Source organism: Hoplias malabaricus, chromosome X1 (genome assembly GCF_029633855.1).
Source record: "Hoplias malabaricus isolate fHopMal1 chromosome X1, fHopMal1.hap1, whole genome shotgun sequence".
Classification (NCBI taxonomy): Eukaryota; Metazoa; Chordata; class Actinopteri; order Characiformes; family Erythrinidae; genus Hoplias; species Hoplias malabaricus.
The window spans coordinates 17961832-17988578 of record NC_089818.1 but is presented as its reverse complement, the minus strand read 5'-3'; the positions used below and the strand labels follow the sequence as shown (position 1 = coordinate 17988578).

The 26747-nt window shown below is 41.0% G+C and overlaps 2 protein-coding genes across 3 annotated transcripts; both read right to left on the bottom strand.

Annotated features, from left to right (window-relative positions):
* Nucleotides 1–5810: 5810 nt before the first annotated feature.
* On the bottom strand, nucleotides 5811–12924 carry LOC136675547 (dual specificity mitogen-activated protein kinase kinase 2-like). The gene is made up of 11 exons (XM_066652140.1): nucleotides 12037–12924; nucleotides 11424–11634; nucleotides 10760–10906; nucleotides 10278–10355; nucleotides 10087–10138; nucleotides 9850–9974; nucleotides 9490–9703; nucleotides 8076–8128; nucleotides 7905–7966; nucleotides 7701–7746; nucleotides 5811–6491 (listed from the first exon to the last, which is right to left on the bottom strand). The coding sequence occupies exons 1-11, from the start codon at nucleotides 12123–12125 to the stop codon at nucleotides 6381–6383; spliced, it is 1188 nt and encodes a 395-aa protein (XP_066508237.1). The 5' UTR covers nucleotides 12126–12924; the 3' UTR covers nucleotides 5811–6380.
* An 845-nt stretch (nucleotides 12925–13769) lies between these two features.
* On the bottom strand, nucleotides 13770–21115 carry LOC136675909 (E3 SUMO-protein ligase PIAS4-A-like). 2 transcript variants are annotated; one of them, XM_066652712.1, is made up of 11 exons: nucleotides 20957–21115; nucleotides 19874–20153; nucleotides 19475–19559; nucleotides 19027–19068; nucleotides 17937–18027; nucleotides 17670–17795; nucleotides 17383–17488; nucleotides 16559–16632; nucleotides 16080–16240; nucleotides 14527–14660; nucleotides 13770–14140 (listed from the first exon to the last, which is right to left on the bottom strand). In XM_066652712.1, exons 1-11 carry the CDS (start codon nucleotides 20981–20983, stop codon nucleotides 14052–14054), a joined length of 1215 nt encoding a protein of 404 aa, XP_066508809.1. In that variant the 5' UTR covers nucleotides 20984–21115; the 3' UTR covers nucleotides 13770–14051. The 2 variants fall into 2 exon arrangements, with proteins under 2 accessions (XP_066508809.1, XP_066508810.1); XM_066652713.1 differs by having other exon boundaries at nucleotides 13770–14137.
* Nucleotides 21116–26747: the final 5632 nt, after the last annotated feature.

The window sequence follows — 26747 nt, the reverse complement described above, 5'->3', positions numbered from 1 at the left end:
TTTCACACCCTCACCCAGTCACTCACACACTCACACCTGTGGATAATTTCACACACTCATCCAGTCACTCACACCTGTGGATAATTTCACAAACTCATCCAGTCACTCACACACTCACACCTGTGGATAATTTCACACCCTCATCCAGTCACTCACACACTCACACCTGTGGACAATTTCACACACTCACCCAGTCACTCACACCTGTAGACAATTTCACACCCTCATCCAGTCACTCACACACTCACACCCGTGGACAATTTCACACACTCACCCAGTCACTCACACACTCACACCTGTAGACAATTTCACACCCTCATCCAGTCACTCACACGTGGATTTTCACCATTTTCACATTTTACACTGGAAGACACCATTATGCTACGCTTACATTTCTAGCATTGTGCTGTGTGATCAGGAAGAGACAGGGTCTGCACTGGGATTTAAGTGGTAACCAAAATAAAAATAAATCAATCTCCTCGTGTCTGTGGGTGCTCCGGTCTCCCCCCACAGTCCAAAATCTTGTAGGTGGATTGGCTCCTAAAAAAAGTCCACAGGTGTGAGTGTGTGGGTGAATGTGTGTGGCACCCTGTGAAGGACTGGCGCCACCTCCAGGGTGTGTTCCTGCCTTGCGCCAGTGATTCGGAGTAGGCTCTGAAACCACTGTGACCCTGAACTGAATAAGTGTTTACAGACAATAAATGAACAAATATATGACTGTGATTTCTCTGAATATTATTTTTTTGTATATGAATTTGTGCATTTCCCCCCTCTGTACCTGTTTAAACATGAAATTCAGTACTGTAACAGAAATGAGTGACACGTGGCAATGATGAAAAAATGAGCTTTGGTCAGTCATCTGTTCCTTTAAACAAGCAGTGGTCACTATCAGCTGAAGTGTTTTTGTCTTGGGATCCCTATTACAGAGCGTGTTTTTGGGGAGGCCCTGTCTGAACGCCCACGCTCCTGCTACAGTACACACAGAACACACTTCCTGTTACACACACACACAAACACACATACACCTCTGCAGCATGCATCGTGCTACTGTGCTGCTCTGTGGTCGCAGCGGTGCAAGTAAAGAAAGGAAGTGTGTGTGTGTGGGGGGGGTGTGGGTGTGTGTGTGTGTGTGCAAGTTCAATATAGTTCAGGTGAGCAAAAATTATAGGAAGACAAAAGACAAAGCAGTTAGAGTTAGTGAGTGACTGAATGAGCGAGTAACTGTGTGAGTGAGTGAGTGAACTGAGTCTTTTTCATCTGCAAATGTAGCATATGGGCATTTTAAAATATGGAAAATATCTAAGCTTTTTCAGATGATAACGATTTTGACTCCAGTTGGTTCTAAACTATGGGTCTGATTATAATTAAATATCCCTGGTTTATTTAGACAAACTCCTATGAAAGTATGTAACAAAACATGCAAAAGCTGGTTTGTCACGAGCAGCATTGGTTTCCTCAGAGTGTCTGGGATGATATGCTAAGCTAATGCCAGATATCATTGCATTTGCAGCACATTTGCAGCACATTTGCCGTCTTAATAAAAGAATGTACTAAATATAAACACAGAATTGCAGTGTTAATGTTACAACTGCTGCATGCAGCTGCATACCAGGAGATTTATGATTAGAAGAACATGGGTTTGTGTATGAGTAAGTGTGTGTGTGTTTGTGTGTGTGAGGGGGTGGTCTATCAAGGGAGCACTGAACAACAATAACAGCTCTGTGCGTGCGTGTGTGCGTGCATGTGTGTGTGTGTGTGTGTGAAGTCACTGCTTGCCAAAACGACAATATGACATCATTTGGGCTTCGCAACACATATGCTGCCATTGTTCGAGTCTTGCCAAGACACCTAACCCCATTCTCTCGCTTTCGTTCTCAATGGGGGTCAGATGGCAACTCGCAGCAACATGCTCTTTTCTGCCAACTCCTGCCAAAGAACACACACCAGAGCCTATGGGAAAAATATTTATTAAGCCCCACCCTCCCTATATACCCCACTAATCTTAAAGGAATACTTAAGCAGAGACAAGCCTAGTCTCTATCTGCTGCATACAGTGGTTAACCGTGGTCAGTAATCGCAATTCAAAACAGCACTGAAAAAAAAGCCTGCCTGACTGGAAGCAGATTTTATTACAGAAGTCAATGGGAAGTTGCTGAATGCTGAAAAAGATTTATGTGATTATTTTTAAGGAAAACTTGGATGACCTATTTAGTATCATTCATTCTTTTAGAGGTTTGACCAGAACAGAGGTCATTTACACACACCACAGAGCCAAGTGTTTGTGGACTCCTTAACTCTTCAACTCTTTTCTACCAATATCAAAGCTATTAATGGAACACTAGTAGGGTGACCAGACGTCCTGTTTTACCCGGACATGTCTTCTTTTTTAGAATTAAAAAAATGTCCAGGCGGAATTTCACAAACGTTGTGTTTTTCTAGAGCTTACATAGTGCTTCGAGAAGTTTCGTTCACAAACTTGTCCCGCCCTCCCCTACTCCGTTTGGTTCGCTTGAGTGAGAAGGGGGCGTGGTGAAGTAGCCTAAAATCTTCTGATTGGACGGTCTGACTGTAGCGCTACCGTTATTGGTCGATAATCTTCTCTGTAAACATTTAATTGGTCAATCTGCACGTCAGTAGTCCTTGTTTACTCATGTACCCACCCTCAGCTCGAGCAGCTATTCCGAAACGTAAATGTAAGTTCTCGGATTAATTAAGAAAGAAATTCCCATATTTTGTGTAGCAAATAAAGTTGTAAAAGACCTAAAAGCACACATGGGTTCAGCTAAGCGTACAACGGCAGCGAGCGAGGGGCGAGAGCTCATCAAACCCCCCCTCGAAGACGTGACCTGTATTTCATTATCTCAGATCTGGTCACCCTAAGCACTAGGTACTATATTAACCCTAAAATTACAAATTCAAAATTACATTGATGCATCACTGACCTGTACTAGGGAGAAAAGATCCTCTGTCTTTGCTGCGCTGGGCTTAGCACCACAGCAACTGCACTATGTAACTTTTAGAGGAGGGTAGGTAATGGCCAACTATATTTAGTGGTGCTCCATCAGTCTGAAGAACATTCCCCTCTAGCTTACACTTGGTGTTGGGCTTGGTGAGCCATTCCCATTCCATTCAGTGTTTTTTATGGACATTGTAAAAGCTCTGCGGGTCGGTGAGGACAAAAGCATTCTGTTTATTTCAAAAGGATGACAAGAAGTTTGAAACTGTGATGTAAAATGTGGGATAAGGGCCCTTTAATCATGGACGCCAGTGTGATGGATTGTGGATTGTGTTGTACTCTGCATTATTCACTGCGGCCTATATATTGTAGCACACTCGCTTGACCATACTCTTCCCCTCTGTCCTAGTGTAGAGGACAAATCAACTATTTATCAGCAGACACAGTGAAGGACGGTCCATCTTTCTTTAGAGAAAGAGAGACTGAAAGGGAGAGAGAGAGAGAGACACAGAGAGACAGTGCATCGAGTTCATTCCGTCGCCATGCTCTCTTTTTCCCTCATTCTTTTTTCATCAACCCATCCCCCTTTCTTGCGGATTAGAATTCATTAGCAATCAAAGAGCCTCTGTAGAACTCCTGCTCTTAATTACCCACTCATTTGCATTTTTGCATATTAATGACTGCAGACTTTGCTGCCGCAGTGGAGGGGAGAGAGGGCTTAAAGCAACCTCGTCCTGTTTGTCTGGGAGAAAACAGCCGTGGGGCAAATGCCCAGCATCCTCTCTGCAATCCGGCCATATTATTACATCCAGCAGTATTTGGACCAAATGGGTATTTTTTTTTTTTGAAGGCTGGGGGTGGTGGGTGGAGTGGGGGTGTGATATGATGGTCCCAGACTACAGCAGTTTGTTTCAGAATGGGGGGCAGTGTGGGGTGTTTGTTTAATTAAAGTTGCTGCTGACAATCACAAAAAAAAAAGCCCCAGCACAAGCCAATGCAGCAGTCCGTTCTTAAAGGGGAACACCACCATTTATTAAATGGTCTGAATTGTTAAATGGTAAAGATGTGAACTCAGTCACTCACAATGGTTTTGATGGGAAATGCTTCATTTCAGAGCAATGCACATATATAGAATTGTTTACATTGATACTGATAGGAACCAGACAGCTGAAGTCATTTTACTGCCTCCAACAACTAAATCACAGAACATTATTACTTTATGAAGAAGCTACACATACACATAACCTGCCATTTTCCTCAAACATTGTTTTGAAGGTCATTTAGAGAGTTTAAGGCCTTAAAGTACATAAAGATCAAAGATGGACTCTCACTAAAATATCTGTATTGATCAAATTAGCTGAAGTCTCCTGCTGCTTAAGTATTTGTCCAGAGAAAAAAGCCCAGGACCATCACCAGTGTCTCTTTAATTTTGTGTTGAGATCTCAGTGACAGTCCTGTGAATCTGAATCTGCAGCTGAACTAAAATCTCTAAACGACTAAGAACATTCTTAGTTTCGATGCTGTAAATAATGTCGTCTTCATCTGGGACAGAAGTGTCTCGTGTCTTTTTCTCCACAGGAATTTAGAGCTATAAACCGGGCTATAAAACAGTGACTTTGGGGTAATAAAATGTTTGTTTGGGCCATCACAATGAGGCCAGGAGGGAATGGAAGACAAGATCGTGGAGGAGAATATATGTATGAAGTTAATAATAAGTCCTAGCAGAGTTTATATGTAAGTAAATATTAGAAGACACAAAGACAAAACACATTCTCCAATGGAAACTGTGATCACATAATGAACTCCATGACTCAGATTACAGTGTGGACCAATGACAGAGAATCAAGTCTAGAACGTAAGAGATTTGGAGTAGGATTACTAATCCAGGATCAGATTCCTCCTTTGTTGATTCTCAAACAAGGTTATTGTCACGAAGACTGATCCTAGCGGGTTGTTTATGGAGTATAAGCACTAACCCTTCTTGTTCCTATTAAACATGGAACAGTATAAAAACACAGAATCAGATGAATAGGTCAAAAGACCACTACCCCTCAAAATCTCTTTAGTGTGCACGCTTTGCTGTAAACAGTGATGAAGCGTCTGCCCCCTGCTGGCTGGAATATGAAATTGCAACTTCCCCAGCGTGTATGGAGAAACAGATAAAGGTCTTAGATGTGTGATATAAAATGTCAAAATTCATATTCCTGTGCTGTCTGAGATGACTTTCTAGGCACGAAGAGTTATTAATTATTATATTCATTGTTCAGCAGATTTTTCTGCTATTTTGAATATTAGTCCTGGGGTTGTTTGTTCAGTCCCAGAACAGGATGAATGCATTATTAAGTGCAACCAACCTCAGCATAATCTGAGTTCCTTTTTAATTTGGGGGACATTCTTTTTAAAGAATAAAAAAAAATCTCCATAAATGTTCTTCCACTTCTTACAGTTCAGTCTTAGAAGTTGGTTTCATTTTCTTCTTCTCACAATCCCAGTCACCCCCCAAAGCATTGAATAATGTTGACATCTGGGCCGTGGGGCCAGTCCACTGTTCTGAGACCAGTAACTTCTATATTTGATTTGCAAATTTTCTTCATGTCCATTTCCTTTTCTCAGTGAGGCCTGGCTTCTTGAGAGCTCAGCTTCCTTTCAGACACGTAGTACCGAATTTATCTGTTCAAAATTTGCTTATTCTACAATCCCTTTCAGTGTCATTATTTTTTAAAAAATGAGCAAAGCACCAAAAAGCTAGTGTGTGTGTGTCTCATATAAATGTTTTTAATAATGGTATTCGCTTGCCTTATCATCATCTCACAATGAAAACAACCACCAAAGAAAGCTACAAGAAATCACGTACGTTTTTTTTATTGAGATAAAGGCTGAATGACACATACAATCGTTTCTGGTTCATGGCAAAGACTAAAGAAAGACTGAACTCATCACGACTGTCTGATACAACAGTGACTGAGGTGCAGGTTTTGTCCATATATATATTTTAACTGTAGCACATGAACTAGGCCTGGATAAAGACATATCTCTATACATTTATTTCTTTATTTAATATAAGTTTCACCTGAGAGGCCTTAAATCAATAATGTATGTATGTGTATGTATTTGTGTGTGTGTGTGTGTGTGCATGCATATTACTGAATGTGAAAATATACTTGATATACTGTGAGAGATATGTGTGTGTGTGTGTGTGTCTTTGCAGGAGCCAGACATAGTAGAAAACTGCTTTCTTTCACTTGGGCAGTGTCTGTATTCAAGTTTATGGCGTGTATACACATTGCTCTGTAAATGAGAACTGTGTGCAAAAATGTGGCAGGACTAAAGGCGGCAAACAAAAAAAAAAAAAAATAAGAAAAAGGAGAGAGAAAGAGTGAGAGAGAGAACTGAGTGAGACTGTATTTAAGGGAGGAGTTTTCTCTCATTCAGTTGTCCGGGTGGGTGTGCTGGGTTGGTTGAGGCCCATAGTTCTACACAACCAGCCCGCAAAGTCCACTTCTTCCACTTCTGAGCGCTTAATAAATGTGTGGTTCTGGGAACAAAAAGAAAACATCACTGTTTTTTCGGAGTGGCTCTAAATAATTGCAATAAGAAACTACAAAGAAAGAAAACTGAACACAAACAAGAAAAAATAATAATGTTTACCTATTTAACAATTAATTTTGCATTAATAAATAATCATTCATTCATTATCTGTAAGCGCTTATCCAGTTCAGGGTCGCGGTGGGTCCAGAGCCTACCTGGAATCATGGGCATAAGGCAGGAATAAACCCTGGAGGGGGCGCCAGTCCTTCACAGGGTGACACACACACACACACACACACATTCACACCTACGGACACTTTTGAGTCACCAATCCACCTACCAATATGTGTTTTTTGGACTGTGGGAGGAAACCGGAGCACACGGAGGAAACCCACGCGGACACAGGGAGAACACACCACACTCCTCACAGACAGTCACCCGGAAGAAACCCACACAGACACAGGGAGAACACATCACACTCCTCACAGACAGTCACCCGGAAGAATCCCACGCGGACACAGGGAGAACACACCACACTCGTCACAGACAGTCACCCGGAGGAAACCCACGCGGACACAGGGAGAACACACCACACTCCTCACAGACAGTCACCCGGAGGAAACCCACACAGACACAGGGAGAACACACCACACTCCTCACAGACAGTCACCCGGAAGAATCCCACGCGGACACAGGGAGAACACACCACACTCGTCACAGACAGTCACCCGGAGGAAACCCACGCGGACACAGGGAGAACACACCACACTCCTCACAGACAGTAACCCGGAGGAAACCCACGCAGACACAGGGAGAACACACCAACTCCTCACAGACAGTCACCCAGAGGAAACCCACACAGACACAGGGAGAACACACCAACTCCTCACAGACAGTCACCCGGAGCAGGAATCGAACCCACAACCTTCAGGTCTCTGGAGCTGTGTGACTGTGACACTACCTGCTGCGCCACCAATAAATTATCAGTTTTGTTTTTTTTAATCATGTGTTCAGGAGCTACATGTCTCTCCTGGAGTACATTTCATTCCAAAAAGCTTTTCAGATGGGCCCTGATCACAAAATAAAATCTGATTTTTGTTCATACATGTGAATACTTAGTATTTTAAAATGGCTTTGATTTCAAAACCTTTAGTTTTACAAGCCACATTTGGCCTGTGCCACCTTTAGTACAATAGAGAGTCACACAGTTACTCACAATCAGCATCTTCAGATCTGCCCGATCTGCAGGATTTTTGATGAGACTACAAAACAAAACAAACAACAACAACAAAAAAATACATATTATAATGAAAACAGTCACAAACCTACTAGAACAGGTTTAAACAAAAAATTCTTAAAGGTTTCTTAAGAAGATAAATTCAAAGTGCTGCTAAAATGAAAAGATTAAATGTATATTTACCATTTGTATACAAAGTCTTGGAAATCAGAGGTGAAGACTCCATGAGGCAGTTTAGGTGGAGGCTATAAACACACACCAAGTACAGTATTTAGAGTAAATAAAGCATACATGCACCATCCAGCAGCTATGATTTTTGTGAGAAATTTAAAAACTAAGTTGAGCATTCCTTACCTCATTGACGATGTAATCCAGCAACTCAAATATAGCCATGGCAGGCCCATGTCCTACAGGAGGAAAATTGCAATACATAAAAAAATAAAAATGAAATAAGAGCATGAAAAACTTCATAGTAGTCACTTATGCTCATACATAATGCAAGCCAGGCTTCCACAAAACTACAAGCCACATTAAAACAAGAGCCGAGTCTTGCTGGACCGCCATTAGCCATATAGCCATTGTCACAGAGGTGTCTCTTTGTTTACATGTGGTTTTTATTGTGTGAGTGTGTTGTACAGAAAACATGGACGGCAGGTAATAAATGCAGAAATGAAAAAGGAGCACGAATTTTGTTCATAATATAACACCAGCATCAGTGTTTTTCTTGTTCGTTTTATTAAAAGATAAATACTAGATGATCGACCACCAAAGAACAAATAAGACCAAGTGTTTTGCTAATTTTAAAAATTACAATTATTTATTTATTGAATGTAACTGGTTAAAGCAAAGTTTAATGTGGCTGTCTGCAGCTGTATGGAGTTTTATAAACACCACAAAATGTCTCCCCAACACAAATACACACACTCACGTGAAATACGACAAATTCCACAGTCCTCTCTCTGTGAGATATAATACGTGTGGAAATGTTGCAGAGATCCGAGCCGTCCTGCTGAGCTTGTGAACTAACCAACGTAGCCCCAGAAACACACAAACGGAGCCTGTTCCTGTCTTATTTCCTATTATTGAGCCACGGTTCCCACCGAGAAACTGTTCTTTGGTTCCAGCTGTGAACTAATTTTTCTGGTTCGCGAAACCAGTTTATATCGGAGGAAACATGCCAAACGGTTCCAAAATTAGTTCACGAACTACAATGTGAAATATGGCTGAACTATCAACAGACGGTGTAGTAGCGCCACATTACGTTCTTTCTGTGAAATACGGCTGAACTAACAGTTCCTACTTGTGCATGCGCATTTCAACATTAGATGTCAGACAGTAAGTAAGTGAAAGTGTTTACATTCATTCATTCATTATCTGTAAGCGCTTATCCAGTTCAGGGTCGCGGTGGGTCCAGAGCCTACCTGGAATCATTGGTCGCAAGGCGGGAATACACCCTGGAGGGGGCACCAGTCCTTCACAGGGCAACACACACACACACATTCACTCACACACTAACACCTACAGACAATTTTGAATCGCCAATCCACCTACCAACATGTGTTTTTATACTGTGGGAGGAAACCCACTCGGACTCGGGAAGAACACACCAACTCCTCACATACGGAGCGGGAATCAAACCCACAACCTCCAGGCCCCTGGAGCTGTGTGACTGCGACACTAACCTGCTGCGCCACCGTGCCGCCCCCAAAGTGTTTACAATCAGACATAAATAAAATAAAGCAATGCTAAAGTGCAGTGTGCGGCATACCGCTGACAGGTCTGCCTGGAGGTCTGGGTCTGGGTGACGTGCTGTGTCTCTCTCCTTCCTCTACACTCATCACTGCACGCCCGAAAATGGCCTCCAGTTCTTTTGCATCTGGGGGAGGGATGGGGTAGCGCCCGATTGCCAGCTCAACAAGTGAGAGCCCCATGCTCCACACATCTGACTGCACCGAATAGTGAGTGCCCTGCAGTCTCTCCGGCTTGGGATTAAAAAAAAAAAATACACAATTGAGGAAGAGGCAGAATAGTGGACATTACACTTGATAGTTTAGAGCTGAGAGTTACTGTACAGTACAGTTTTTTGGTCACTTCAGACAGCTTAGTTGGGAGCAGAAGACTTTCTTACCGACATATATGACCTTGTGCCTACGAAAGAGTTGGCCATTGAGTCGATGAGCTGGCCACTCACTCCAAAATCACACAGCTTAATCTCCCCTCGCGAGTTCACCAGTATGTTAGAAGGCTTGACATCTGCATTTGTGAAAAACGGTGCTTACTGAATCAGTATTTTTGTGTCAGTGATGAACTGTATACTGTACTCATTTTAAAAGTCCATTGGAGCTTGTTAATACAGTTCTGTTACCCCTGTGCATGATCTGATGCTTTTCCCGAAGGTAGGCAAGACCTCTTAAAACCTGTAAAATGATAAAACATGGTAAAAGATCACATGTCCATTTCTTAAGAACAAGTGTAATGATGTATCTGTCATGAATGTATAATTAAAAACAGTTTACCATACTTCCAGCTACTTAAAAATATCTTATAAATACTTACAGCTATACTGACTTTCCCTAGGATTTCTTCTGGAATTCTCCGAGCCTCTTTTAGTACCTGGTCCAGAGAGCCTCCATCCTGCAGCCAGAGACACATTTAAATCTGTGATCTTGTCTCACGATCTCCATTCCTCCATCCAAGACACAATGACTCACTCGCTTGCTCTGTGAGCTAAACTGGAAGTGCTGCCAAAGCCATTCTATGGCTTTTTTGGCTCATTAGAAGGAACAGATAGCACCCCTGCAGCTTCATGTTCTTACACAATCACACAATGCACCCGATCCTGCATCTCATTATCACAAAGTTCCCTGCAGTTTGAAAATGTTAGTTTTTCAATTTAGAGGTTTACAGTGTTGCACAGATTAGATCAAAACGGAAGCAACAAACCTGAACACATCAGAATCTAAATCGCTTTTAAAAATAAGAGAATTAATGGAACATAACATGCTCATTGACTTGTGTCAGACACCTTATACTCTTACCATGTGCTCCATACAGATACTGATTTCTCCATCGCTGTAGAAGGCTCCATAGAAACCCACAATATAGGGAGAGTTGCACTCATGCAAGACTTGCAGTTCTCTAATGATCTGGTTCCTGATTGCTGGCTTGATCTCAAGATGAATCAACTACATCAAAACAAGATTAGAAAGAATTGTTTGAGAAACTTTGAAATGTAATTAACAAGCAAGTGTATCTGCATTAATATTACACGTTTATTATTTACCAACACACCAAAATTCACACTTTACCTGTGAGTGATATTTGTTTTTATGTTTTAAAGTTGATAATACATCTGATATCATGATGATGTGGTAGCTCCTATTTTAAACCCATGTTCATTCATTATCTGTAACCCTTATCCAGTTCAGGGTCGCGGTGGGTCCAGAGCCTACCTAGACACACACACACACACACACACACACACACCTATGGACACTTTGAGTCGCCAATCCACCTACCAACGTATGTTTTTGGACTGTGGTAGGAAACCGGAGCACCCGGAGCACACAGAGAAAACACACAAACTCCTCACAGACAGTCACCCGGAGCGGGAATCGAACCCACAACCTCCAGGTCCCTGGAGCTGTGTGACTGCGACACTACCTGCTGCACCACCGTGCCACCTTTAGTTCAGACCCTCACCTTTCTGGCCATGACCAGTCCCGAAGGCTTGTGGCAGACCTTATTAACCACCCCACCGTTTCCTGCTCCTAGCTCACAGATGCGCTGAAAGTCATCATCCTTCAGCTCCCCTACTTTGGCTTTTTGGGTGAGGAAGGCCTCCAAGCGCTTCTTCTGCTGCTCGTCCAAGTCAAGCTCCTCTAGTTTCTTCTGAAGGGCCTCTAGGTTTGCTCTGAGGAAAAAAAAAAAAAAAAAAAAAAACACATTGCAAATCTATCAACTCATGTATAAAAGGCAGGTTTTCTGAGCTTGAAAAAGCAGAACTAGCAGACTTGTAAAAATACAATCTTATACTACCTTTATTTGACTATTCTATTTAAAGACCTGTGCTTTTGGATTTTCCCAGCACTGTATTATTTTTTTCCATCACAACAGGCAGTTGTTAGCTTTCCATTCATTTTGTCAAACCTAACCAACAGGAGGAGAGGTAAGAGACGTGACTCAGACTGAGACAAATTATCCAGTAATCCTTCTGGAAAACCCCACCCCTTAGAATGGACTGACTTTTAGCCAAAGAAAGTCTATGTCAATAAGAAACAACGAAAAATTAAAAGTAAAAATAAAAACAACTTACTCAGATGCAGCTCCTATGTTTGAGCCTGTGGTCTGGGCGTCACCAGTGCTGCCTATTGTTAAAGGTTCTGGTCTTCTTTTAGGAGCCATTTTCAACTTGACAATTCGGACTACACGTCTTTTAAACAGGCGTGCACAGAAGTAGAAGTAGCCTTGGAGGGAAGTGACTGTTTGGACACTGTCATGGAGCTTAGGGAATTCTCAGGCCACTACCACATTTAAAACTTGAATGCAGTAAACTGTGCAATAATTCAATCTTGGCAAGCCTTTAATAGAACTATGCCTACTGATAAGACATTATACACCTCAGGCATATGTGAACTAGCTACTGCAGTCGGAGTTAACAGGTGTTTTTATAGTTTTAATCCTCAAGCTAGCTGTAATTTTGTAATTACCCGTTTAATTTAGATAAAATTTTTCTCACAAAGGACACGTCTCCCGAAGAAGGCCTAACGTTACCGATTTGCGAACCTAAACGACCAGCATAAAGAGCTAAATAAACCTAGTAAGGAAAAGCTAAACGACAAATATAGCAGCAGGTGAACAAACTGACGCAAATATACAACTTTCCTCCGTAACTTTGAACTCAAATCTCACTCAAAAAGACTTCAGCTTCTAGGAACTAATACGCAATAACCGACAGTGTAACGTCAAATATAAAAACGATTAGCCGCGAATTCACACCTTCCTCAAGTGGCTAACCGTTGGCTAACGTCAACCTGTATCAGTGAATCTTATACACTTCTTATCAGTTTGCTGAGAATTATTAACAACACCATCGAGCTCCCTTAGAACTTGACAGTACTCCAAAACCCAATAAATATTAACTTCCAACTCCCCGGCTCTCAAAAGCCACCGGTAACAGCGAACGTTACGTTAGTGTCCCTGAATAAAGTGCGGAAAGCTGCTAGGGCTGTAACTCAAATGGCTCCCTGATGCCTACATAGTGTACTTTTAGATCATAAAATAACGGTTTCTACATCTAAGTCGTGCATTACCTATATGAATAGATACATTTGAGATTCAGGCCTTGACTGAGCCTGGACAATTAATTCAGTTTTGACTGTAAAAGCCATCCGTTTTGACTTATGAAGTGCACTTTGTAGGGTACATTGGGCCATTTGAGACACAGCCACGACTTGCTATGTTGTTAGCCTAGTGAGCTCCTGGTCTAGAAAGCGGAGTCTGAAATCTCGCGATAGTCACTGCTGTCACTTTATATTTGAGATTTCTTTATGAAACTTTTTCCAGTTAGTCCTGAAACTGGAATAACAATTCAAGCTTAAACCATTAAAAACACCCCCTAGTACAGAACAAGGCCTAATCCCTGTCCCAGCGACCGACCCAGTGTCTGAAGGAATCCAGACATCCCTTTAAAGAGTATTTTGCCGCTATGGGTTATCATATCACATGACGATGAGGAGCGGTGGAGCTCAATTCTCTGGAGGGATAGGATTGCATTACCTTCCAGTTCCTTGATGAATTGAGTGGCATGTGATCCACAACTATTAGTCCAACATCTCTTCTTTCACTAATGCTGAATGCAATTACATCCTCACAGCAATGTTCCAACACCTTATGTATAGCCTGATATTGCACTACAAATTTACAAAGAAAACCCTTATTTTTAAAGTGAAGCCTGAGTGTCTTCAAAGTTCAGAACAAACAGTGTGAATTAAAGTATTAGTTCTAGTTTGGCGTGAGTATTAAAACAGGATCACAGTAAGAGCTTGAATCAAATTTATTAAATAAGAAGCATTTTACAAGGCCCTAACTGCATAACGTTTTTACATTCTGTATTGAAACAGTAAAAATGGAAGATAATACATGCCCTGTAGACATAACGCAAATCTGTATTCTATCAAACCTTAAGTCAGGATATTTAATGATAGGGAATGTTACCAGCAGGACTCTGTATGAATCTAAAAAAATTCAGTGCTAATAAAAACATGCACAAACAATTCCACATTAAAAATTTAACAGAGAAAACCCACACTACATACATTCTACATACATTCATACATTTCTTTTGTTGCATTGCAGTTTATCATCATCGTCGTCGTCAGATGAGCACTGCGTTAGATCCACAACATCATCATCATCTACTAACACAGGAAGCAGATCATCATACAGGCAACACAGACCATTTTCAGCCAAAATAATAGGAGAATATTAATGATTAATATAATATTATTGACAGTGATTTTTATTAATATTTAACATCATGCATCTCCTGGAGCTGAAGACTGAAACTGCTTTATTTATGCTCCACACACACTGAGGTATCCACATGAGAGTGGCCATAGGTTCAGAGCAGCATCTAATACAACCAAGCCACTAGGTGTCAGAATAAAGGCTATATAAAGAGGAAAAAAAAAAAGACTGATTGCTTTCTTATTTTTAAAGGGTGTATAAGTAAGTGTGTGTGTGTGTGTGTGTGTGTGTGGGGGGGGGGGGGGGGGGGGGGGGGTTACTGGTAGGTGTTGCTTACTGAAGCTAAGAGATGAGGGGTCCGGAATTTTGATGCTCTCTCTCTTCTCGCTCACTTCTTTCCAGGAGCCATTAGACAGGTACTCAATCTCTTTCACTGTTTGCTTGGTACTCTGGAGGATGCCACTCAGCAAACTACACAAAAACAAACACATTTGCTCGTATCTACATATTCAGCTTACAGCATTTTAGCCTGAATTAATATCAAGTCTGTGGTGCTTCCCATTCAGCGCGTCTTGATAGTGTTATGTAGCACAACCCTACAAAAATTCAATATTTGAAATCTGGTAAGGTCTTTAATCTGATAAGTCGTCAATAGCTATTTACATGACAAACTTAAATACCTGCTAACTGCTGAAATCAGATCTCAGTGGTAACATTACTATGTAAACACACTCAACACGGTCAGCTTAACCAACAATATAATTGCTGTACTTCCTCTCTCTCCCATAATATGAGTTTATGAAACTATCCAGTCACCTTCAGGGTCCACCTATGGGAGACACACTTGGCACTCGTTACACTAATGTCATGTAAAAGCAATGAGTAGCTGATTGGTAAGAGATTTAATCAGGTTAAAGCAGTGGAACTCATGATCAAGTAGCATGTGGTTTAAATTATGTTCTCATTCGTATACGAACATCACCTGCGGTTTTATGTCTTTTACAATTATTTACAACCATTACTTTTACCACCCTCATAGTGATTGTAATGAGGCATCATCACAGGTAGGGAGCGGCACGGTGGCACAGCAGGAAGTGTCGCAGTTACACAGCTCCAAGGACCTGGAGGTTGTGGGTTCACGTCCCGCTCCAGGTGACTGTCTGTGAGGAGTGTGGTGTGTTCTCTCTGTGTCCGCGTGGGTTTCCTCCGGGTGCTCCGGTTTCCTCCCACGGTCCAAAAAACACACGTTGGTAGGTGGATTGGCGACTCAAAAGTGTTCGTATGTGTGTGTTGCCCTGTGAAAGACTGGTGCCCCCTCCAGGGTGTATTCCCACCTTGCACCCAATGATTCCAGGTAGGCTCCAGACCCACCGTGACCCTGAACTGGATCAAGTGGTCACAAAAAAAATCATGAATTTATGAACAAAACTATGTGAAAGGAATCAGGTTGAAATATAACCTCTGTACAAAAATATTAATCATTTTCAACAGCTTTAAAATATTTATGAAAAAAAAAAAGAGAGAGAGAGTGGGACTTGTGCCTGTACTTGTATCTCCAAAATGGTAGCTTTACAGGAGAAGAAAAAAAAAGCTTTAGATTTTAATGTAAATTAAATGCAAAAAGATTTTCTTCCAAACGTTGGATCATTTTTATTGATCCACAACACGACTTTCTCATACCACTGTAGAGTTGTCAAATAATGGAAAAGACTTCAGAAAGAGACAGAAATTGAGGTTTTGTTCAGACAACAGCGATATACAATATCTTGAATGGGCAAAATGTACGTTTTTCTGCTTAAATTGAGCTGTCATCATCACAACAAATGCCTTTACCCCTCTAAACTGAATGGTTCATCATAACAAAGTAGGTGTCTGTGGAGAGGATGTTACCTATCGATCTGCAGGGTTTCAAAGGGCGCAGGCTTGTGGCAAACAGGACATGTCCACCTAGGCTTTATCTCGTTCATCTGAAGGTAAAAGCCAGCGTCGAAGCACTGCAGGTGGGCACAGGACTGCGCTCGACAGGGGGTGGACATGCGGGTTTTTGCAAGCTTTCCGGACAAGGCAAAACACATTCACACGGAGCGTTTCAGAATCTTAAAGCAATTTTTCTAAGGCTCTGTCAATCTTGAAATGTCAGAACATTAAGATAACTTTTTAAAAAAAAATTGATATTAATAACATTTTAAACCATTGGTTTATCTGTGTGTGTGAAGTGTGTCAATCTTCTTCCATCTTTCTAAATGTATTTAGTGTTAATAATGTATAAACCTAGCGTTCCAAACGTCAGTGTTTTTAAATCTTAGTACAACTGCAACCTTTACAATATAACTCAAAGTGCAAGTTCTGGATTAGATGTGGATCTTTACCGGGCAGATGAGGGACACTCGCAGCCCTGTGGTGGCGATCTCGTTCTCCGAGTCACAGCACAGTTTCTCACAAACTGAAAAAAAAAGGAGATGTCACACAACGTGGTTAAAATGTTCTAAAACATGACGCATTAAAGAGCTGTGAAAAATATATATGAATTGCTATTTAGCTCTTTTTCATCACAAATACAGTACCAGGCAAATGTTTGGACACACCCACTCACCATTTTCCACATACTGTGAATGTGGAGTAGCAGTCAAAAGTTTGGACACACCTCAATTCTCATTCTTTGTTTTTTATTATTTTCTACATTGTAAATAAATATAAAAGACATTAAAACTATGACGCAACACATGGAATTTTGTAGTAAACAAAAAAAAAATACGTTTGATACATTGAATTCTTCAAAGTAGCAGCCCATGACAACAGCTTTGTACACACTCGCCGTTCTCTCAATCAGCTTCATGAAGTCGTCACCTGGAATGGTTTTCAGTGAACAGCTGTGGCCTCGTCAAGAGTTAATTTGTAGAACTGCTCCCTTCTTAATGTGTTTGAGACCATAGCTTGTGTTGTGCAGAGTTAGGGGCTGGTACACAGTTCTATACAGTGACTAGCCCTATTCCACCAACGACTAATGAGAAGATGTATCCAAACTTTTGATTGGTACTGTGCACACGTGGATACTGTTTCGTTGTTGGTGAAGATATATTTAAAAGCATAAAGACACATGTATGTGGATGTATTTTTTGACCATGTAATGAGGCACGGCTGATCAAGGATAAGAAAAGCTACAGCTGTGGATTCTCAATGTAAAGCCACTCACTTTTCTGCCTGCACTGCTCCTTACTCTCCACTGCTTTGTTCTGGAGCTGCTCCAGCAAATCGGCAGAAGTGAACACCCTCACCAGATACACAGCTGCAGAATAGTGCTACAAACAAACTCACAAATAAAAGGGGCGGAGACTCATTAGGTATTTCCCAAAACAGAATGACACTGTTGTGAGTTTATTTTTTTTTATATCCTGACTTTGTAAAAAACAAAAACAAACACACAAAGTTTGTACATTCAATATTAGAAATAAAGTAATTATTAGAACAATAAGAGTATACCTTGTCATTTCCCCTCCAGAATATAGTAACAAGGTTCTTATCTGTCTGCCTCAGTAACGGGGTGAGATTGATCGGGTAGCAGGGACGAGAAGGCTCCGACCGTGCTGCACTGGATGAATAGCGAACCTGATTAATAACAGAATGTCATTATATTCATTTATGAGTACATCACAAAAAGAGCAACCACAAGAAAGGACAGATACTTTTAAAAACAAACAAACAGCCATTCTTTCAGGTTAGCCTTAGAAATACAGAGAAAGCAGCCACCTGTGGAGAACAGTTCCAGCCGTTGACAATCACCAGAATTTGTGGAGGATACTGATCTTCTTCAACACCAATGCTCTCTGTGTAGCAAAATCTGAAACTCAGACAACAAAGATGAGAAGTGTTTGCTCTTTTAAATATACTACATATGAGAACAGTGTAGACCTCTACTGACTAAACATTTGCGAATTAGGGATTATAAACAGCATGTTGGGTGGCACGGTGGCGCAGCAGGTTAGTGTCGCAGTCACACAGCTCCAGGGGCCTGGAGGTTGTGGGTTCGTTTCCCGCTCTGTGTGACTGTCTGTGAGGAGTGTGGTGTGTTCTCCCTGTGTCTGTGTGGGTTTCCTCCGGGTGACTGTCTGTGAGGAGTGTGGTGTGTTCTCCCTGTGTCTGTGTGGGTTTCCTCCGTGTGACTGTCTGTGAGGAGTGTGGTGTGTTCTCCCTGTGTCTGTGTGGGTTTCCTCCTGGTGACTGTCTGTGAGGAGTGTGGTGTGTTCTCCCTGTGTCTGTGTGGGTTTCCTCCGGGTGCTCCAGTTTCCTCAAACAGTACAAAAACACACATTGGTAGGTGGATTGGCGACACTAAAGTGTCCGTAGGTGTGAGTGTGTGAGTGAGTGTGTGTGTTGCCCTGTGAAAGACTGGCGCCCCCTCCAGGGTCCGCCTTGCGCCCAATGATTCCAGGTAGGCTCTGGACCAATGCGACCCTGAACTGGATAAGTGCTTACAGATAATGAATGAATGAACGAAAAAGCATGTAAAATGTACTTTATACTATAATCCTGGGAAAAGTCTAATGGAAAATTCTAAAAAAAAAAACTTTGTTGCTAAATATCCAGACAGAACAGGCATTAAATACAATCACAGTTTGATGACATTCAGCTCAAACACCAATAATTCATCAGGATCAGAGCAGGAGACTACACTTTGTCACCAAGCAGGGTTAAAGGAATACAATATAAGAATTGGCTTTTTTGTCTCATGAGCACCCCCTACCTGCTGCTGAGTGCATTTCATGTTTACATTACTGTCTCGAAATCAAGTCTCACACATCTCCCTCACACTCTCTCACACTCTCTCTCGTAGCCTCACCTCAGTACCACCTGAAGAGGCTTGAGTCCAGATTTGGGCTCTCTGAGGAGAGAAACGGTAACAGGAATCATTGGAAAAGTCAGGGATGAGAGATGTAATTTTTAGCTTTCAACAATAAATGTGACACATTTAAATAAAACAGCAGGGAAACATTAATATTTTGAACAATACAACTGCACGACATAAGAGACAAAGAGCTGGATATTAACCCTTAGACAATCAATTTACAACAAAACGTTATATGCACTTATTTGCTGAAGAAATCTAAATGTAAGACACGCCATGACTTTGTCACAAAACATTTGAGCATTTTCCCCAATATTTTAAAAGATATTCAACACACAGTGGACATTATAATTTGCAGAGGTGCATTCCTTAGCAGACTGTACTTTAAACTTTGATCTAATCAAATCTAAACCCTGGTTAGTTATAGGAAAGGTTAACTTACTGTGAATTCTTTAACCGAGCCAATTGGCTTTGAGTCAGTTGAAAACTAATTAAGCTGGAATGCAGTTTTAGACCAACAGTGGTGGCTGTGAAAGAATACAAGAGAAAGTTGGGCCAGTTTTATTATAAAACACCCTGCTTCACCATCTTTGGATTTAAATAAATATGCTGTAGATAACTTCATAACTATCAAAACACTATGGCTCTAGCAACACAAGTCATATTACGTATCAATGTCTATTGAAATAGTTTTCAGGGATTGAATTATTAACACGTTTACTCTCACCACTGTGGTAAACAATTCACATCACGTTGAAGGAATGTTACGCATCTATAATTTAAATATGAAAAGATTTTTATTTATTTTTTTAATGGTAAATCGGTGATAATAGTATTGTACCTAATGCCATTGGAGCAACAATGGTCTGCAGTGTGTCATACATGGGGAGTTTAAACATCTGGACCTCAGCAGAGCTTGGGATGTTGCTTCTGTTGCTGGCCTTAGAGGACTGACGGTGTTGGTAGACGTCTTGGATCACAAAGAGAATTTCGGGCCTGCATTCTTTCTGTAGGAGCTCCTTGATTCTCAGGACTAGCTCCCTCTTCAGCCCCTTTTTGTTCTTGCCCATAGTAGAGAGCAGAGAGCGCAGCTCAGCCACTGGCAGGCTCTCTACCATGTTCTGAGGAGGAGACACAAAGCAGTTCCTTTTATATCTTACCTTTAATGGGAATCAAGATAGCCACATCATTAAAGTGAGAAGGTGTAAACTAAGCCACTCAGTACGGTTTGATGTGTGAAGCCTTGTTTTCAGAGAATTGAAGAGAGAAAATCCAAACATCTTGTTTGTTGCAGGCAAAATGGTCTTCAAATACATTTCTTTTTACCATTATTTAAATGTTTTATCACTGTGATTATTACATTAACAGATAAGATGGTAAGTATTAAATGGCCCTCTAAATTACTTTGTTTACAACTCATTTATATATTTTGACAAAGCTTTGGAATTTCCCTCTAAGCAAGAAAGCAAAGTAGACCTTCAGGAAAGGTCCAGGTTACTTTGGAAGTCCCTTACAATACCTGCATTTTTATAGCATCATTAAATCCTGTACTCAGACATGAACAGCTGTGTTTGTAGTTTGCCTGTATGGATGCTGGAGGTTGCTGTGACTAATTCATTAGTGCACAGGCTGGGATTTGTAATGTGTGATCTCTGTTGGACTGGATACTAACACAAACAGCCACTCCAGCAAATCTTAGAAAAGGGGTTTGGACCTAACACTAGATTTACCTTTTAAGTGGTACGCCACTTAAGATTCGTTTTTTATGTATTAAAAGTACCAGATATACCAGATAAAACATCATATGTTCCTAAACTCGACCTACAACATCAGGACGAAGCATATTTCTGAACACAGAGCGTTGAAAAGTCCTGCCTGACGCCCTTTCCCTCAAACATATGCAAGTTTTAATGTAGAGAGTTACCATGGCTTCCTGCAGGTCAACGGACATTTCCAGGTTTACCTCAGAAACACTGCACCAAATGGAAGTTAGTGTTAATGTTTTAATGAGACCGGCTCCAAAAATTCATAATCCAGCGCCCACCACTAATAAGGGAGTGTCGGTGTCACGTGACCCCCGAGGCCGACGCCATGGTTACGCACAGTTTTTTTTGGAGCCTGTTAGTGACGGCTTGAATTTAATCGATTTAACGAACGAGTGGAAATCTTGCTAAATATTTCACAGTATATTTTAAAAATTTCTATGTATGTAATAGTTTAAGCTTTTGTTAAATGCCAGGTATTTTACTAATAATATTTTCTTTAAAATCAGGTTTAAAATACCTGCACTACCTAGTAATGCACTTCCAAACGCGAGATGGCGCAATTCTGCTGTTGAAGTGTATTTAAAAGATAAAGGATTAAATTGTTTCACTGGATTCAGATAACAGATAACTCATTTATGATCTCCTCAAATAGATTTTAAATTCACAGAGACTTTTATTCTGGAAAACAAACTAATACAAATATTACCAACAACTATGAGAGATATAATAATGAGTATAAGCCTGATATAAAATGATTATGCTGAAAATGTTGACACTGTGCTGGATTCAATTTATTTACTAATCTTATTTATAAAGGATAACAAAAGAACCCAATGAAGGAAATAAATGTAAATTGGAAGGTGAATGAAAAAGTGCTAAAATGTGTGCATTTTGTCTAAAAGTGGTGATTAAAACCCAGAAAACGTTGTGCAAAACACTAGTGGACCTCCAACTTTGCCCTCACTGGGCCAATAGTGGTCCGCCGTCTCCTTGCTCTCAGCCCCCTCCAGATATTTGTTTACATCATTTACATATATTTGTTGACATCAACTAATCTTAATCCTGTATTTTTTTAAAACTAAGCTTTGATATTGAATGGTAACTGAAGTATTTCTTGTACAATAAGCATTTAAAGGTACCATGTTAAAACTATAGTCAGCTAGCCTACAATGAACGTGTAGTTAACCAGCAAAATGACTTGTAAGTTAAGAGTTAACTACGGTAGATATATCCCTAGATATATCAGTTATGTCCTTATGTCACATCGAGCATTGTGACATTACACACTTATGCGGGTACTGCAGAGCGCCCCATTTCATTTTATGTTTTTCCAAATCTTGAGATTATATTTACACAATCGGTGAACATTAAAGTAAGTGAATTCATTAGCTGTGTGTAAGGGGTAATACATTGTGTCTCTCAGAAAAAGATACTATCAAATGCATGACTTGGGATGCTCTTCTTCAGCTGCATTTCTTTCCAGTAGGGGGAGCTGAAGTCCTGCAAAACTTCATCAAACCTGTGCTCAAGTAGTACCTCCGAGGGTCGTTTCCATGGCTCCTGCTGTCTCCAGGGGCAGTGGCGTATCCATGGTGATGACTCTGTCCAGTGCAGTGGCCAGAGATTGTTGACCTTTGAAGGTGATCCTTGACCTACGGGTCAGGAGGAAGGGGTCAGGGGGTCAGCACTGACCAGAGGGCATAGGAGGCACTCTGCTGATTGGCTGATCTTCTTAACTTGGCGAAGCCTCATCTAGATGATTAGAACATTGACAAATGTGCCAACTATGCACACGGCCAAAAGGAGTGTGGAAAACTCTCTTTAGAAACATGCGAAAGAAGTCATACTCAAGGGGTGCAAATATTTCTCAGGAAGTTGACTGTGACAATAATGCTAGCGCTAATAATGATTTAAGGCTAGTAAACAGCAGTTACCAATTAGCAGAATCTATGTAAATCATGCTAACTTGTGGCGATTCACTTTCATCGATTGTTTAGCCATAGGCACCTTTGGCTGAAGTATTCCTTTAATTTAAAGTATATACGGTAACCCCTGTGTTTAAGAATACGGAAACATCTGCAAACAAACACATGTCCAGTGGCCTGACCACCATGCATTTCAAAATGGCACCTACAGTGTCCATCCCTGAGGGGGGGGGTGTATATCATCACGCATGCTAAAAGTCATGTGACCGAAGCCTTCTCCCTTCCAATAATTTATGCCTCTCGGCAGATGGCTTGTCAATATCAATATATTAATTTAAAGGCGGCGGCATGATGGAGACAGCCATGCGTTAGAGCCCTGAGATGGGGTGAGTGGGGGGAGGACAAGGGCAAAGAAAGGAGAAGTGTTTGGGAGAAATTAGCGCAGGAGGGAGGGAAATTAAAAGAAGGAACAGCCAACAGATGGAATGCGAATGAATAAAAGGTATTAGCGGAAGGCCTTGTGGTGTGATTAAACAGAATAATAAAAAATGCTGACCAAAGGTGGGCAGGATGTGGTCAATAATACTGTCTACTTTTAAAGCCCCAATCAGCTAGCGGCTAGCAGTCCAGCTTTGAGAACTGTAAAAGCAGAGGTTTGCAGATAAGTCAGTCACTGGAACACTTTCTAGAAATAATGATGCATTGTGAGTTTGTGATTTTGCTGTGAAAAATTATAATGTGGATTGTGGAGAATGGACCTCCTTGTTGTATTCTTTGTAAACAAGTTTCCACATCTCACTGCAGCACTCCTCCAGGGTCCTAGCTCTAGTCTTGGTAGAAAGGATTCAAAACATGGTTTCAGTCAGATTTGTTTTTTAAATGAGAAAATCCTTTGTAATTTTATAGCAGTGTCAAGTATGTCTTTACAGGTTCCCTTACTACACGTTTACTCTTTGTGACATTAATTCTTAGTCTTATTATTATTTACAGTGATTCCATATCTGTATATAATTATACTGATGCAATATGCAGCATACAGTATATAATAAAGCATGCACTGCTCAGTATTCACCACCATATCAGAATATTATGACCACCTCCTTGTTTCTACACTCATTGCACATACTCTCAGCTCCACTGACCATAGAGGAGCACTGTGTAGTTCTACAACTACAGCCATCTGTTGTTCTGCATACATTGTTAGCCCCCTTTCACCTTGCTTTACAATGGTCAGGACCCCTACTATACCTCCACAGAGCAGGTATGACTTGAGTGGTGGATCATTCTCAGAGCTGCAGTGACACTGACGTGGTCGTGGTGTGTTGGCGTGTGTTGTGCCAAGACGAGTGGATCAGACACAGCAGTGCTGCTTGAGATTTTAAACACTGTGTCCACTCACTGTCCACTCTGTTAGACACCTACCTGACACATCACCACAACGTCAGTGTAGCTATATACCTTTTGCATAACACTGTGGAAATATGAGTGCAGCAGATAGTGCCCACAGTGTTTTTGGACACACCTGAAAATGGCTCCCAACTCTCTAAATTGTGTAGTGAATATGGGTATCGTTAAAGATGCAGCCATTTCAGAAAGATGAGGGCGACTCATGTATTATGGATGGGCCCGTGCTCTACCAAAAACACTCACCACTTTTATGATGCACTTCTTCAGCACATGGCAGAATTAAAAATGACCGATTCGGCAGTGAAATTTTAGAGCCATATATTGAGCGTGAGTGATTTATGGGTAAGTACCCCGTTATTTAAAATACGAGTTAATACCCCTTGAACCCTCTTGACCTCTCAGTAAAACGCTTCCTTTCCAACACTGATAAACCATTTCCTGCATGTGACAGATCATAAACACAACACACCCGGCTCAATAGTGAGCGCTTACGTAACGTTCCTCCTGGAGAATTTTACACAAGCACTGCACCTTTGACTAGGCTCCCCTTCAGCCCTGACCTTTGACCCCCCGGCCTCTGTGTCCATTTGGTATAGTGATGGTAAAAGTGAGAGGGTTAGCTAAGTCTCTCCAGTGCACCAGTGCACCTCCAGGCTCACAAAGCAATTGATTTGGCAAAGTGCCTCTTTACTGTTTTACAGAGTCCCCTCGGTGTCCTCTGTTTCAGGAGAGTGTGTGAAAATGGAGGATAAAAATGTTATAAGACGGGAAGAGAGAAAGGAAGAGAATCTGGGGTGATTGGCTCAAGCAGAGGCTGTCGGGTAAATGTGTTGCTGTCCCTGTCTTCAGTAAATTCAAGGATAGGATGAATAAACCAAACAACAGGCTGCAGAAATAATATCTCACATCTCACAGAAACGTCTTTATTTGAATTCCAAACAAAATTGGCTCAGTATCCCCACTTTGTGATGGATGTAAAGTAGAGGAGGATTCACCTATTTTTATTTTGCCCTGTTTTGTATTTAACTGGCTTTCAAGAGTACAATTACATTTGAAATTGAATAGAACTGTAATCTATGGGTATTTTACAGCACTGGCTGCTCCTCCATCTTCTGTACGACAGGTTGTGATGGCTGGTGTGGTTGTGGCCAAAAAGGTGATTCTTCTCGACTGGAAATTGCTCTATGCTTCATCATTTAAACGCTGGCTGTCTGAGATTAATTTTGCTTTAATGGAGCCTTTATGCAGCTGTGGCCAGGGTGCACAAGACTGTCTCAAACAAACCTGGAAACCTGTATTGGAACACTTTAGGGGACAGTGATGTGTGCATTTTTTGTTTGTTTGTTTTCTTGTTTGTTTTTAAAGTAGTGAATAGATAATATTCTATTGTTATTTATTTATTTATTTATTAAGTTAGTGTGATTGTTGATTGGGGGTTTGGGAATATATATAATATCTAAATTGCACCCTAGGCCTAGATCATGAATTTTTAGCTGATGATTAATTGCTAGTTACACAATTATAATTAATAATGCAATGCATTTTTTTTTCATTTGTGTGAGATAAGCACAACTGTGAAGTGGCCAAAGTGGATTAACATTTGATGATCTGTAGCTCTGATACTTACACAGCTTGAGCTTGAGCTCAAATAAACAAACATTAATTAATGCCTGTTTCAGCAGTGATGCATTAGCCACTGAAGCCAATAATAACAGGGCTAATAGTAATAAAGTCTAAAATCTAAAACTGTTTCTGCAGTGATGAGTCCGGAGTGTCACAAAAACAGAGGCTGTATTCTCCCATTTACAGCACAGTGAAGCATTGTTTTGATTTTGAAGTTCTAGTTTAAAAAACGAGGTTAAAATACTAGCTACTGTTGCTTTAAAAAAGAAAAAGGGAAAAGATTGGATAACCAGTTAGTGTTAGCTAGCACTACGTATCATTGTTGTCCAATTAAAAACATGATTTTTAGTTTACTCCATCATTTGAACAGCACTGTGTAAAAATTTCAAAATGAATGGCCCAATAGAAAATGCGCCAAAATTACTTGAAATAAAGTTTTGTTTTACACTGACTTCCAGTGAATTGTGAGGAGTTGGTGTGTTCTCCCTGTGTCCGCGTGGGTTTCCTCTGGGTGACTGTCTGTGAGGAGTTGGTGTGTTCTCCCTGTGTCCGCGTGGGTTTCCTCCGGGTGCTCAGGTTTCCTCCCACAGTCCAAAAACACATGTTGGTAGGTGGATTGGCGACTCAAAAGTGTCCCTAGGTGTGAGTGTGTGAGTGAATGTGTGTCTGTGTTGCCCTGTGAAGGACTGGCGCCCCCTCCAGGGTGTATTCCTGCCTTGCGCCCAATGATTCCAAGGTAGGCTCTGGACCCACCTTGACTCTGAATTGGATAGGTGCTTACAGATAATGGATGGATGGATGGACTTCCAGTGAACGTTAAAAATAATTTTTTCCTTCTCCTAAAATGTTACTGTTTTGAAAGGTACATGATTTGGATTGGACAGTGATGATATGTGTTTCACAGCCTCTTGATCAGTAGCTAGCGATACTGCTATAACATGTTAGGAGTGCCCAATGTGTGTGAGAGACATTACAATAACATATGTAATGAGTA